The sequence below is a fragment of the Thermobia domestica genome, chromosome 6 (genome assembly GCF_964235325.1).
Source record: "Thermobia domestica chromosome 6, izTheDome1.hap1.1, whole genome shotgun sequence".
NCBI classification, from domain to species: Eukaryota; Metazoa; Arthropoda; class Insecta; order Zygentoma; family Lepismatidae; genus Thermobia; species Thermobia domestica.
The window spans coordinates 145,126,721-145,140,651 of record NC_137459.1 but is presented as its reverse complement, the minus strand read 5'-3'; the positions used below and the strand labels follow the sequence as shown (position 1 = coordinate 145,140,651).

The 13,931-nt window shown below is 33.6% G+C and overlaps 1 protein-coding gene across 2 annotated transcripts in view; it reads left to right on the top strand.

The window, feature by feature from the left end:
- The window catches only part of LOC145688244 (dynamin-1-like protein), a 249,717-nt gene that overhangs the window by 21,264 nt on the left and 214,522 nt on the right, over positions 1 to 13,931 (top strand). For both annotated transcript variants that reach the window (XM_081762179.1, XM_081762180.1), the window contains exons 4-6: positions 1,160 to 1,370; positions 9,795 to 9,895; positions 10,459 to 10,605. In XM_081762179.1, coding sequence (XP_081618305.1) covers positions 1,160 to 1,370; positions 9,795 to 9,895; positions 10,459 to 10,605 — 459 coding nt within the window. The remainder of the gene's footprint in view (positions 1 to 1,159; positions 1,371 to 9,794; positions 9,896 to 10,458; positions 10,606 to 13,931) is intronic.

The window sequence follows — 13,931 nt, the reverse complement described above, 5'->3', positions numbered from 1 at the left end:
AAGAAAATAGGACAGGTAACTAGTTTTCGATATCGGATAGTATTTTTAGTGATGATATGAAGTGCGAACGTCAAATAAAAACCAAGGATAGGATAGGAATGGAGAAAAAAAAACCCTTAGGAGGAAAAAGTCTATTTTGTGGGTCCTTGAATAAAGAGTTGAAAAAAAGTCCTAAAATGTTTCGTGTGGAGTATTTTTCTTTGTGGGGACAGGAACATGGACGCAAAAGTGATGAAAAACGACTAGAATCTGAAATGTGGGTGTGGAGAAGTAGGTGAGTCTAGCGGAAAACTGAGGAGAGGATGTCAGAAATGGTGGGATAGAAAAGATCAATTTTAGATATTATTGAAAAGAGGAAAAGAAACTGGTTGGGAAATTGTATAAATAGGAACTGTATCATAACGGATGTGCTAGAGGGTATGGTGGCAGGAAATAGAGGAAGGGGCAAGGGATGCAACAATTGATAGACGTTTTAAATCAGGGAAATCATAAGTAAAGATAAAGAAGTTAGCTGAAGACCATGGAGCATGGAAGCTTCTCAGTTTGTGAAAGTGACCTGCCAATACTGGCAAAATACTTCTTCTTCTTATTATTATTATTATCATCTATTTCGTTTTTATTCAGATGATGATCGTAGTGTTCAACATTATGGTACTTTGGATGTGCACTATCCGTCCGTGTCTGTTGCGTTATTATTGTTGTAGAAGCCTCCAAAATTTGGTTGTATTTTGATGTTTAAGATACTGTAGCATCTTTAGTTTGCAACACTGCATATTAAGTGTAGTATTGTAAGATTTTGTTTTACATGTAGTTATGCATTGTGCAATAAATTGACGTAGTACTATTTGAAAAAAATAGAGCTTTGTATTGAGTTGGTAACACTGCTAATCTAATTGTATTGTAGAGTTTGCAAACGTTGTCCACCTGTCTATATTTGCATGGTACGAAATTTCAGCGTTTTGTTTATACGTAATAGTTTAAAAAGTTACTTAGGCGTATCAAGATAAATGGTCCACCCTATCACATGCAATGTTTCAGTTCGTACCAAAGAAAGAAAAAATGTAAGTCGGGTAGAGCCGTTAATTGTTTGGCAGTTTTATCAGCTAATTTTGCCTTTGGGAAAATTATATTTATTATATTATATAATTGTGTATTGTAGGTTCCTGTTGGTGATCAGCCAGAGGACATAGAAATCCAGATACGAGAATTAGTGCTAAATTATATTGGTAATCCTAATTCGATAATTCTGGCTGTTGTCACTGCTAATACAGACATGGCAACAAGCGAAAGTTTAAAACTTGCAAAAGAGGTAGACCCAGATGGAAGACGAACTTTAGCAGTAGTGACAAAATTAGATTTAATGGATGCAGGTATGTATTTTTTTTCTCATCCTATTATGGTTAATATTAAAGCGATAAAACCACGTTATTTATTACTAACTTTCCTTTGGTGCATGGGGTTCCTGGTTGGATCTCAGCTCGTGCCAAATGAGCTTTGTGATGCACAAACACCGAATGCGTGAGTTTTCTTATGATTCTCCAATTTGATTCATTCCACCATTTTTATTCATTTTCATCATCACCGTCTCCTTTATCCTATACAGCATAACCGTGGGACGTAAAAGCTGAAAATTTATTATTAAAAAATATATATATATATATTATTGACTTACTTGTGTTTTAACAGTCAATAGACTTGTGTATGGCAATATGCAGTTTTCTACGATTTTACCTATACGTATTATACTATCACACTCTTTATGCAGTTTTCTAAAATTTTAAGATCCTCATCTCCACTCCATACTCTTGTATCTAGATAGGACTTCAGTAAACATAGGTCTATGTGAAGCTTTTCTTGAACTAGGTAACTTGAAGGAGAGGTGTATCTGTAATTTTGTTTATGTATTTTTAAATAGGATTATCCGTACACGATTTCTATCACAGAATTCGAATGGTTTTCAGTAGTTCGTTGACGCGCCAGGTATTACACTTCCACTTATCGCTTTATTTCCTACCGTACTGTCTCGATAGGACTCAGAATGCAATGGTGAGGAGGAAGTCTCAATACTATATGACCGTAAGATTCACTCATTTGGTCATCAACGAAGCACTTTTGATAAGTTTGCTTCTGTTTAATTATTTAGAGAACTGGCTGAGTTGGTACTGGAAGAATCTCAATATTGTGTAATCTTGTAATTAATCATAGACTCTTTGTTCCAAAAGCGAGTTAGGGTTGGGATCAATAATCCGTGAATGGTACGAAGCATTATCAGTGACCATCGCACTTGGTTCCTCAAAACGCACAAAAATGAATTTAGAAACTAGTTTTTCAGAAATGTCCGAAGTTACCACAATACAGAATAATAATTTTTTCCTTTCTTATCAGAAATTGCAGTTGCGCAATTTTGAGTGTCATCAGATCAGGTCTGCATTCTGCGGGTGGTTATACTAAATTTCATCAATATACGTATTAAAATATCCTTCCCGTCTAAGTTGTTGAACTTTTCAACTGTTTTAGTTTGAACTGTTTTTGATTGTTAAGGGTTTGTTATTCAATTCTAGTTTGCAATTTTTTACTCCTTACAAAGTTTTAACAAGTGTAACGAAAAGAACTGTTTTAAGATTTTTTGGTTTACTAGATTCTTTTATTAATGATTTTTCTAGTTTGAACAGTTTTGTTTCAAAATTTTTGGTCTGATTTCTTTTGCTGGAAACCTTTTTTTTTTAGTTTGAAAATGTTTTAGCAAAAGTTTTACAAGTCTAACGACAATAATAGTTTTTAGAGTTGGAGTAGTTTAGAATTTTAAAAATCTGGGAACATTGTACAGTAAACACTAGCATTTTCCAAAATTACTCGACTCAGGTAAGCGTTAAGCGCTCATCGTTTTTAAACGAAGAATCACTCAAAACACCGGTAATCTAAATCCTTGCTGATAGTAAAAATGAAATGAAATCTTTGAGTTTTACGTCCCACGCTTATGCCGGTTAGGCTAAAGGAGACGGTGATGATGAGTAGACTTCGGATTTTTGCATATTTGCATGTTTTATTCCTGATGTGATATTGATATGCTCTTTAAACAGAAATTCGTTTCGGCTGTTTTGGAGTAAAATAGCAGAGTTTTATAGTGCATATATTTGCATATTTCGGAGGTTAGTGCATGTTTATATCGTTCCTGCATATAAATGCATATCTAAAGGAACGACCAAATTGATAATTTTTAACGACCAACAACTTTCCTTAAAAATGGAATTTCAAGTTTCTAATATAGACTCAAGTTCTTTAAAACCGTGGGACGTAAAACTCAAAATTTCATTTCATTTCAATTTCTTTAAGTGGTTCATTATTGCAGGTTTAGAATATCTTCCAAAGTCTGTGAAAGAAAAATAAGAAAAGGGTGAGTGATTCATCCTCCACAGAATTCTTGATGATACAAAAATGTTCAAAAAATCGTCACAATTCTGAGCTAATTAAAATTCAAATTTGAAGATGTCGCTGTACAGATGATCGAAGTAGCCGAAATTTTGAAATGGTCCTCCCTCGTTTATTTGAATGGTACAATTTATTTTTGGGTGGATAAAAATTGGACAAAATTTTGAGCAAGTTAAAATTCTAATGAAGATGTCGCACTACAGGTGATCGAAGTGGCCAACATTTTGAAATAACCCTCCTTTGTTGATTTGAATGGCACAATTTTTTGTGATGGTACAAATGTGTATGGAAATTAGACAAAATTCCAATTCTAATCCAAAATTCTGAGCTAATTAAAATTCGAATTCGAAGATGTCGCATTACAGATAATCAAAGTGGCTAATTTTTTAAATGATTCTCCCTCATTTATTTTAATGGTACAAAATGTTTTGTTGCTAGTACTTTAATGCACAGAAATTGAACAAAATTGTAAACTTGTTAAAATTCGAATTAATGACGTCGCACTGCAGGTGATCGATCTGGCCAAATTTTGAAATGGCCCTCCCTCGTTTATTTGAATAGCACAAAAGCTTTTCTTGGTTGGACAAAGATGGACAAAATTCTGAGCTAGTTAAAATTAGAATTTGAAGATGTTGCACAACAGGTGATCGAAGTGACCAAAATTTTGAAATGGCTCTCCCTCGTTTATTTGAATGGTTCAAAATTTTTTCTTGGGTGGACAAAAATGGACAAAATTCTGACCTACTGTAGTTAAAATTCAGATTTGAAGATGTCGCCCTACAGGTGATCGAAGTGGTCAAATGTTGAAATGGCACTTCCTAGTTTATTTGAATGGTACAAAATGTTTTCTTGGGTGGACAAAAATGGATAAAAAATTGACAAAATGCTGAGCTACTTAAAATTCGGATTTGAAGACGTCGCACTACAGATGATCGAGGTGGCAAATTTTGAAATGGTCCTCCCTCGTTTATTTGAATGGTACAGAGCTTTTTGGGTGGACAAAAATTGGACAAAATTCTGACTTACTGTAGTTAAAATTCAAGTTTGAAGTTGTCGCACTACAGGTGATCGAAGCGACAAAGCTCACTTGGCGCGAGTTGGGATCAAACCAGAGACCTCATGCACCAGAGGTGAACACTCTACCACTGAGCCACCGTGGCTCCTTTTGTTAATTTGAATAGTACATATTTTTTCTTGGGTGGGCAAAAATTGGACAAACATGTCACACTACAACTAAATGGGCCCGAAAAATCTTCTAGAAGTTATCTTCTGAAACAATTGATTGAAGTTGAGAGACATTAATAGAGACCGGATGTTTAGGCACGAAAAACCTAGAAAATAGGCAGGCAAATAGGCACTAAAAATTTAAAAAATAGGCAGTAAAATAGGCACTAAAATGTAGCTCGAAATAATGAAGATAAATACTCGATACCATTAAAAAAGAGATTCAAGTCATAAATAATGCTCAAAGAATATAGAAACATACTTCTTTGTCAATATCTTCTTTTATTGTTTTTTTATAAAAACGAAGCTTGTTATGATTCCTTATATACTGGGTGAACCTGGAAGATGTACACATACTTCGGGAGGTGATTCGTGACATCAAAAGAATACAAAAAGTCCTCTTGCATGTTGTGGAATTCCGCGTCGTACACGAGTGACAGGGGGGCACACTTGGAATCGAAAATCGAATCCTGACATTGGAGCGAGACATAAAAGTATGCACATACTTTGGGAGGTGATTCGTGACATTCAAGAGGACTTTTTGTCTTCTTTTCATGTCACGAATCACCTCCCAATGTATGTGCACATCTATCTGTTCTATTCCAATTGTCAAGATTCGATTTTCGATTCCAAATTGGCATCACTATCACTCGCACACGACACTGAATTCGACAAACTACAAGAGAACTTTTGATATCATTAATCACATCGGAAGTATGTGCACATCTTTGAAGTTCACCCTGTGTATATATTGTAACGTACCACGTGCTTGTGTTTACAAACACCTAATATACGTATATATGTATGTATTATTTATGTTATATAAATTATATATTTTCCAATGAAGGCTTATTTTGAAGAAAATGCATAGAATAGGCAACATTAGGCACTAAAGCAATTATTTAGGCAGTAAAGGTCGAAATAGGCAAAATAGGCAACATAAAAATGGCTTAAATCGAAACTATAACCCCCTATATAAACTTTAAAACGTTATTTTTGATCATATCTTTAATATTAAAGAATAGGCATTTTGCCTAACATCCGGTCTCTAGACATTAACAATTCAAGAAGAAAATGTATTTTACAAAGTGTATGCTAAACAAGTAATATTTTCAAAGTAAGTAAGCTTGTTTAAAGAAAAGAACATTTCTATTTCTCACAACAGCAAAAGCTCAAACTTCAGAAGCGCTTAATTTTTTGGCCGCCTTATATTTTCATAGCAGTTTCAAGTCTGGTAAGGAGTTTATACAACTATGAAACAACCCAGATTGGGATTTTTTCATACTCGGCAGAGTTCATTCCAAAGAAACCGTTCAAGAATGTATTTCGGGAAGAAATGAACAACCCTTTTGAAAATTAGCTCTACAATTAATTAAAATATTTGCTTTATAAAATCTAAAACTTGTTACAGCAGTTACTTTCTGAGATAAGTTCTCAAGTTTTCCTTTAAGGAGTTTAGGAGACTATTAAAATAAAAGCTTGTGTTGCTTTGATACACCTCGGTCTCTCGAAACGTATCAATAACTTTAGCTTCTTCACATTTATGCTCCATGCCTCGCTCAAATCACTTTATTCCATTTAAAGTATCAATATTATACATTGTAAATTATTGTTGTTTGAAACGGACAATGTTACGCTAGAAGAAAATATTGGATGCAATATTGGATTTACACATAATTGGCTACAAAAAGTAATTTCAAGTGATTTATTTTCCTTTAAACAATAACAAGGTTTTCGAAAACAGGCTTTTAATACAATAAAAACTGCCTTCAAGAGGCCCCGTATTAAACAGAAATTTATTTAAATGGAAATATTTCATGCTCCCATGAATTTAAAGGTAAAAAAATAATGGCTATATTATCTTGACTACACGGAATCTGTGTTGCGAACAACCAGTGTTAAAATATACTTTTTAACGTAAATTTTCAATTTCTCTAATGCAGCGTTTAGAAAAATTTTAGACATTTCTGTGAGAAATTAGGTATATGAACTACGTTGTCTGTAAAGGTCTTCGTTTACTTGTTACCCTACACATTTAACCTTTAGTCCACCGCCAAGTAAGCCCCTTAATACCGTGCGAGTTTTTGAACGAAGTGCAATTTAAATAGTAAATTTGAAATACCAATAACTCGTTCTCTAGATGGTCTAGATACATGGAAGAAGAAGCATAATATACACAATAGATCAAAAGGGAGACTAAAGTAGAGGGAGGAGCGCTGAAAAGAGCATATCATCTACTTTTTGTCTTGACTTTTGAAGCCGTATGTAGTTTTTTTTTATTTTTTTTTATTTTTTTTATTTATTTATTTTTTTTTTTTGTTCACTGTAAGTTTTATGTGCATTAATTTGTAGCATAAATAAATACTGTAATTGAATACGGTAGGCCTATGTACAAGATTTTATTTTCTCACTACGTCCATTACATGTATGTATCTTATTTATTTTTCTCATAGATCTATCTTCCTTAACTTAAAAACCTTTAACGGAAATTTTTGCGAGTCCTGTTCAATTTCACTAGGCAGGTTTTATCATGTGCTTATACCAGAAATGTTTATTTGCTTCTCTGAGTATATTTATTCTTTATTCACAGATACTTGACGTATTCTTTTTTATTTGTAAATTTATATATATATATATATATATATATATATATATATATATATATATATATATAGATAGATAGATAGATAGATAGATAGATAGATAGATAGATAGATAGATATATAGATATAGATATAGATATATAGATATAGATATAGATATAGATACATTAACTGGATGTATTTTGATTTTCACATACTGACTGTGAGCTGTTTGAACTCAAAGAAACCAAATATATTCAAGAAGCCTTGGACGCTTGCGGAGCTAAAAACATTAAAACCGACCTTGCATTTATCAATTTCAGTTCAATTTCAAAGATCATAACGAGATTAGAAGAGCGATGATTAGAACTTTGTAGTTCATTTGAACTGTTTGATTCAATAACGAAACAGACGCCACCAAGACCAATCGGACAAGCATTTCTTTGAAACGCCCAGTCAATAGACGCGAAAAATCCTGGCATAAAATTCTTATCTAGTCTAAATAAAGTGTTTCTGGGAACAATGACGCACGAATTTCAGATATATCGGCAAGTAACATTGCTTCTTTGAAATACTGTCTCTTAACGACCCGTGACACGGAAGGAATATTTTCAATGTACAGTAATGTTTTGACTGATAAATGCAGGTTTTTGCCAGAAAACAGCGAAAATTACACAGTTGTGTATTGTAGCATGAATGCATCATAGTTATATACCAAGTATATGTAGTTCAAGTAATACAACTTTTTTCTCTAAAGTAATAAAATTCCTCATTTAACTTTAGCTTCTGATTGGTGCATATTATAATTTTTAGTGCATATTTGCATATTTCAGTGCATATTTTCGTGATTTTTAGCGCATATTTGCATGCATATTTTGCCGTTTTTTAGTGCATATCGATCCGAAGTCTAATGATGAGTAATGAATGAAATGGTGGAATGAAGAAAGTGGGAGGAAACGGGAGAACCCCGAGAAAACCCACGCACAGGGTGTTTGTCCACCACAAAGTTCACTTGGCTTGGGCAGGGATCGAACCCGGGACCCCAAGAACCAGAGGTGAACGCTCTACCACTGATCCTTGTTGATAGTATCATATTGTTGCTTCATTCAGTGGATTTGATTAACTTGCTTTTAACTGGTAGCATTTAGCCGTTTTTATAATCAACCAATCAAGACAGATGTTCACGATGCTCTACGTCAATCAAAATTCAGTATACTCGACAAATTAATCAATCAGAATTCAGCAAAAATAATATATATTATGACGTTATAAGTAAGTAATTCAATTTCCAAACATTTTAGTAGGAATTTTAGACCAAAGTAAACCACTCAAATCATGGCTTAAAGTCTGGTTTGATGAGTTCTTTGAGACATATGTGAACGTTAAAAGACGCCCTTTAAAATTACAGTGTACAAACACCTAAGAGCACAAAACGGTCCTATCAAAATATCATTTGAACACCATTGTAAAAGGTATAAAATCGTCCTATAGGTACATATTAAAATTGCCAAATTAGTTTAAGGAGATACCGTTATCAAAGCAAGCGCAGTCGCTAATGCTCTTGCCTTCGGTGCGAGCAGTCCCGAGTTCGATTCCCGGTGGCGGCACTCGGTCGAAAAAGTGTAAAAAGATTTTTCAGGCCAGCCATCCTGAATGAGATTTTCCTGGGTTTTTCCTTATTACCACCAGGCAAATGTCGGGGTGGTACCTAACTTATAGGTCTTAGGCCGCTTCCTTCCTCAATCGTTTCTTTCTTCCTTTCCCCGGATAGTGTGCTCGCCGAGAAACGTCATCCCTCATATGTGACGGGCTAAATGCCCATAGATGCCGAAAGCCCAGAAATCTAAATCCTTTATCAAAGCATGTTGACATTGATCTTTTGAGCCCTCAAAATTGTCCAAATCATGCACTTTACCCAAAGACCATATATAGTACCATATGATACAATAAGGCCTTATGTTAGCGGACAAAACCCTGTCAATTTTTTTTTTTTTTTTTTTTTTTTTTTTTTTTTTTTTTTTTTTGAGTTTTTACCCATTCAAGGAGACGGTGGTATAGGCCAAAGTACCCATTCCAAAATTCAGAGGGTAGATCCTAGGTAGCCATGGACCATGGTCCTTTTTTCAGAACTTCCCTGTTGAAATTTAATCTTTACTTTTAGAACCAGTAAATAAAAAAAAAAAAAAAAAAAAAAAAGTACGTTGGTCCGAGCCAAGGTACGGTTTGCAGACTAAACGGGTGAACGCGGGGAATACTACTATTGTTTTGAACTTAACGTTAAATCTTCTGGTCAATGTGTGGATTTATTATTCATAGTGTATAGTAGTACCTAACATGGCATAAAGTCATACTTTTTGAAATCTGAAAAATTTGTAAGCGTGTCGCGAAAAGCGCGGCGATGTGAAACTTGAATTCTTGACGCAAAGTTGTCCAGATTACCAGCGGAAACATGGTTTGCTTATATAAAAGTGTGGATCGTGCTGTATGACGATGTTTTACTTTTGTATTTGTTACATTTCTTTTAGAACAAGTTGTTAATTCGATGTTTGTATGTTTCAGGAACAGATGCAATCGATATCTTGTGTGGTAGAGTTATTCCTGTTAAACTTGGCATCATAGGTGTGGTTAACAGATCTCAACAAGACATTTTAGATAATAAGGTAAGTACATTATGTTACTACTACGAATTTTTGTGGTATGAACGGATGGAGATAGTCAGGCGACAGAAGTTGAAGTAAATGAAATAGATCAGGCTTATACAGTATTATTATACATTGTAACCATGATGTTAAATTATTGTGTATAAGAGAAGTGATTATTGGATCATTCATTAGGATTATTGGATCATTTTGGTAGTTGTGTTATTTACTGTTTAACTAGACAGCTTGACTTGTTAGGAAATAACATACAATTTTTTTTTTTTTTTAACCATTTAAACTTTTAGGGCTTAGCATTATTCATTGTTATGAAGCAGTATTTGGTATATTTTAACTTATTCACTTTTTTCATTCTGATTTTTCATTTGCTACCGAGTCAGATTAAATTAGCGGTGGCATCATACAGTCTGAGGTATCAGTATTGTAGACATGTAGTCAGTAACACATTAAAGAATTGATTGGTAGGATGAAAATCTAATTGCACTGAAAGGTTATTTTTTTCTTCAGTTTTTTTTTCGTGTTTTGTTAGTTATAGATATTTTTTTGACATGATTTCCTTTGTTTAGTCTATAGATGACGCTTTAAAGGATGAAGCCACGTTCCTACAGAGAAGGTACCCAACGTTAGCAAATAGGAATGGGACTCCGTATCTTGCTAAAACATTGAATAGACTTCTGATGACCCACATTCGAGAGTGTCTTCCAGATTTAGAGGTTGGTATTTCGAAAATCGTTCCATACTTAGTTCAACAATTTAATTGAAGAGAAGTATTTAAATAAAGATCCAGAACAACATGTGAATAATATCATCTTGTTCTCTTTGAACCTAACCGCTCAAAGTTCTTACGTTGAAAGGTGTGGAAAATAATTTTATTTAAGCACATTATTATTATTATTATTAGACATCCAAACCATGCTATGCATAGGTGTCGAAAGTATTATAGAACGGCTTTGTCCTTCTGTCGACAGGTATCAGAGCGAAAACAGTAAAATATGTCGAGATTCCGGTTTTTGCAATCGAATTCATCACAAAGATAGGTTCCATTTCCATTAACTCTATTCAAACCGGAAGTGGTTCAAATTAATCATTTCCAGTTTCAACGATTATCGCCCTAGAACATAAATGGTATCACACAACCAGAAGAGTTTTTTTGGAAACTGTTCAGTGTGATTATATGGAACACATTACGAAAACCAGAACTGGTTCAAATGTAATATTACTTTCGGTTTCAATACTGATTTCCACAGGAAAAATGGTAAGAGATATCAAGATGCAGTTACTGCAATGGTTTCACTCTTCCAAGAATAGGTTTCATCTTAATGAACTCTCTATTCAAACCAGAAGTGGTTCAAATTAACCACTTCCGGTTTCAGCACTTATCGCTATTGATCAAAAACAGTAATAGATAGCGTCAAGCTGTTTTCTGCAATTTATTGAGGGTATCAGGAGAATATATCGTCACAGCCCGCAACATTCTACCAAAACCAGAAGTGGGTGAAATTTACCACTACTTCTGGTGATATCCGTAGAGCAAAAACGGTAAAACGATTCAGCTTCCCAAGAGTAAGTTCTACCTCCTTCCTTAAGCATCTATAAAACTGGAAGTGGTTCAGCTTAACGATTTCCGGTTTATCCTTTATCGCCATAGAACAAAAACAGTAAGGCATAGCGATTAATGGCTTTCTGTTTTATGGATCCAGCGTCCGAAGAGCAGTATCTTTAATCTTATTAATCTATTGCAGCCAGTAATTATAGATGTACAACTTGAAGTTTGATCATTGAATCGTAGTTTACAAGTCTACTATAGTTTAACACTGTCAAACGAAAGTCATCATCATCATCATTATTACTCCTCCTCCTCCTCCTCCTTCTCCTCCTTCTTCTTCTTCTTCTTCTTCTTCTTCTTCTTCTTATTATTATTATTATTATTATTATTATTATTATTATTATTATTATTATTATTATTATTATTATTATTATCCTTTTTCAAAAATTTGAATCAAATTTTAAAAAAATATTATTTGATAAATAAAGGAAATAGCTTTAGTTCTTTTCACCATATCTTTAAAAAGTAAGTTCAATGCAATTCAGAGAGAAAAAAAAAATGCATAATTTACTAGGAGTCGAACCAGAGTTACTGGTTTACCGTTGCGGTGCGTTAACCAGTACGCTCGCTAGTCTTTCACATACCTTTACACTCTTGAGGTCGGTGCTGAGTCATAAATTACTGGATAATTTGTAGGAGGCTTAAGTTCATGTCCTAAAAAACTAGGTATATGACCTATAAAATGTCCCCTCCCCCCAAAAATGGAAAATAACCTAAAAATTGTGAAAAATGATTAAATTTTTAACCGTAACTTTAAAAGAGTAAACAAATATACCAAATGATGGGCATCGTGTCTGCGATACCACAAAAAATATGATAGCTTCTTCAGTTGAAATATGTAAGTTTGATTTTAAATGAAAATAATCAAATATAAACTTAAACAACTTAATGATTAAAATAAACACAGCAAATTATTCAACGTAAAAGTATTTATTTCCCGCATCTCGGCCTACTATGCAGCAGGGTGTATCTTCATATTTTGCGCGTTACTGCAAAGATAAAGAAATAATGCCTCTACATAAATCGTGTAATTATTATGTAGAATTAACAAAGGTGTACATATGAACATTCGGAAAGTGAAAATCAGGGTCACTTCGGCGAGGGCGCTTCCTAGGTACAACTGCCTCTTTCCGCCAAAATACAGACTGTCGTAAAAGTAACAAATTTAAACATCAGATATGATATAAAAAATGTTACACACAAATTAATTTTTGTAATATGTAAGGAAAATGAAAACTCCATTTTCGACGACTGTACTTTGTGAACATAATCATGTACCATGTTGCGCTAGGTGCTATTAACAAACCCGTTGGCTGATTTCTGTTCCCCTTGTCTGTCCACTGGCCAACGATTGATTCTTTCTACTCCTCTTAAATGTATTCCGTAGGTTTTCTTCCTTTCTTTTTTTCTTTTTTTGGTTGAAAAAGGGGAGTTTCATAATTATATGTTGAATTCCTCTTGTTAAAAATTCAAAAAACTTCAGGACTGGATGAATCGTGATGGTGGTTAGAACAGATGAACAGTCTATTACGCATATGATCCATGAACAGAAAATTTGGCACTTCCCCGATTCTAAACAGGCTTAAGGAACAGTCAGTGCATTACAGAATATGGGAGTTTACCGATTTTGCAGGCCCGAAGCACCTGACAGGTGGTAACAGATTATTACGTATGTGATCAATGAATGAAAAATTCTTTCGAAATATTCATACAATGTATAAGAAAGTTAAAACTTAACTGTAAAAGTTCAAAAATGTCCAGAACCAAACAAAAGGAAGCTCGTGATGTATATCCGTATATAAATGTATCAATCTTATGTAAATATATTTCTCTCATGTTTAAATTTTATTTTGTTTCAAAAAGAGGGTGTGGGATATTTTGAAGTACAAAACTACATACAATTTTGCTAGATATTTGTGTATCTTTATTTAAAGTACTTGCTTTTGTATATAAGAAGTTAAAAGATTGTTATATACTTTAGTTAATCCTTTGGGATTCATAATGTAAATATGTTAAGAATTAAAATTTTTTGAAAATCTTTTCGAAATTCATGGTTTATTTTCGAGGTTTTATATTATTTTCTGGATCAACCACTAATTAAATGAGCTTTTGTGTTGTAGAGAAGCGAAACAAAGTCTGCTTTATCTATTTAAAGCTGAAGTTTGGAAACAGCCCAAAATTTCCCAAGCAGAAAAAAGTTTTTTTTTTCTTTTTTTTTCAGCCCCTGCATCTCTAACTAATACCAATCAATATGTTTGGGGCTCATAGATATATTTGTTTCATTTTGTCAATTAATTTAGTGTCTCCATAAAATGTCATACATTCATTGTGAAATTTTACTGATCTGCTAACAATTTCCTTACTTTCAAACTAACGAAATATTTATAACTTCGTTCACTGAAATGTCATGTGTCTTTCTTGCATATAGGCTTT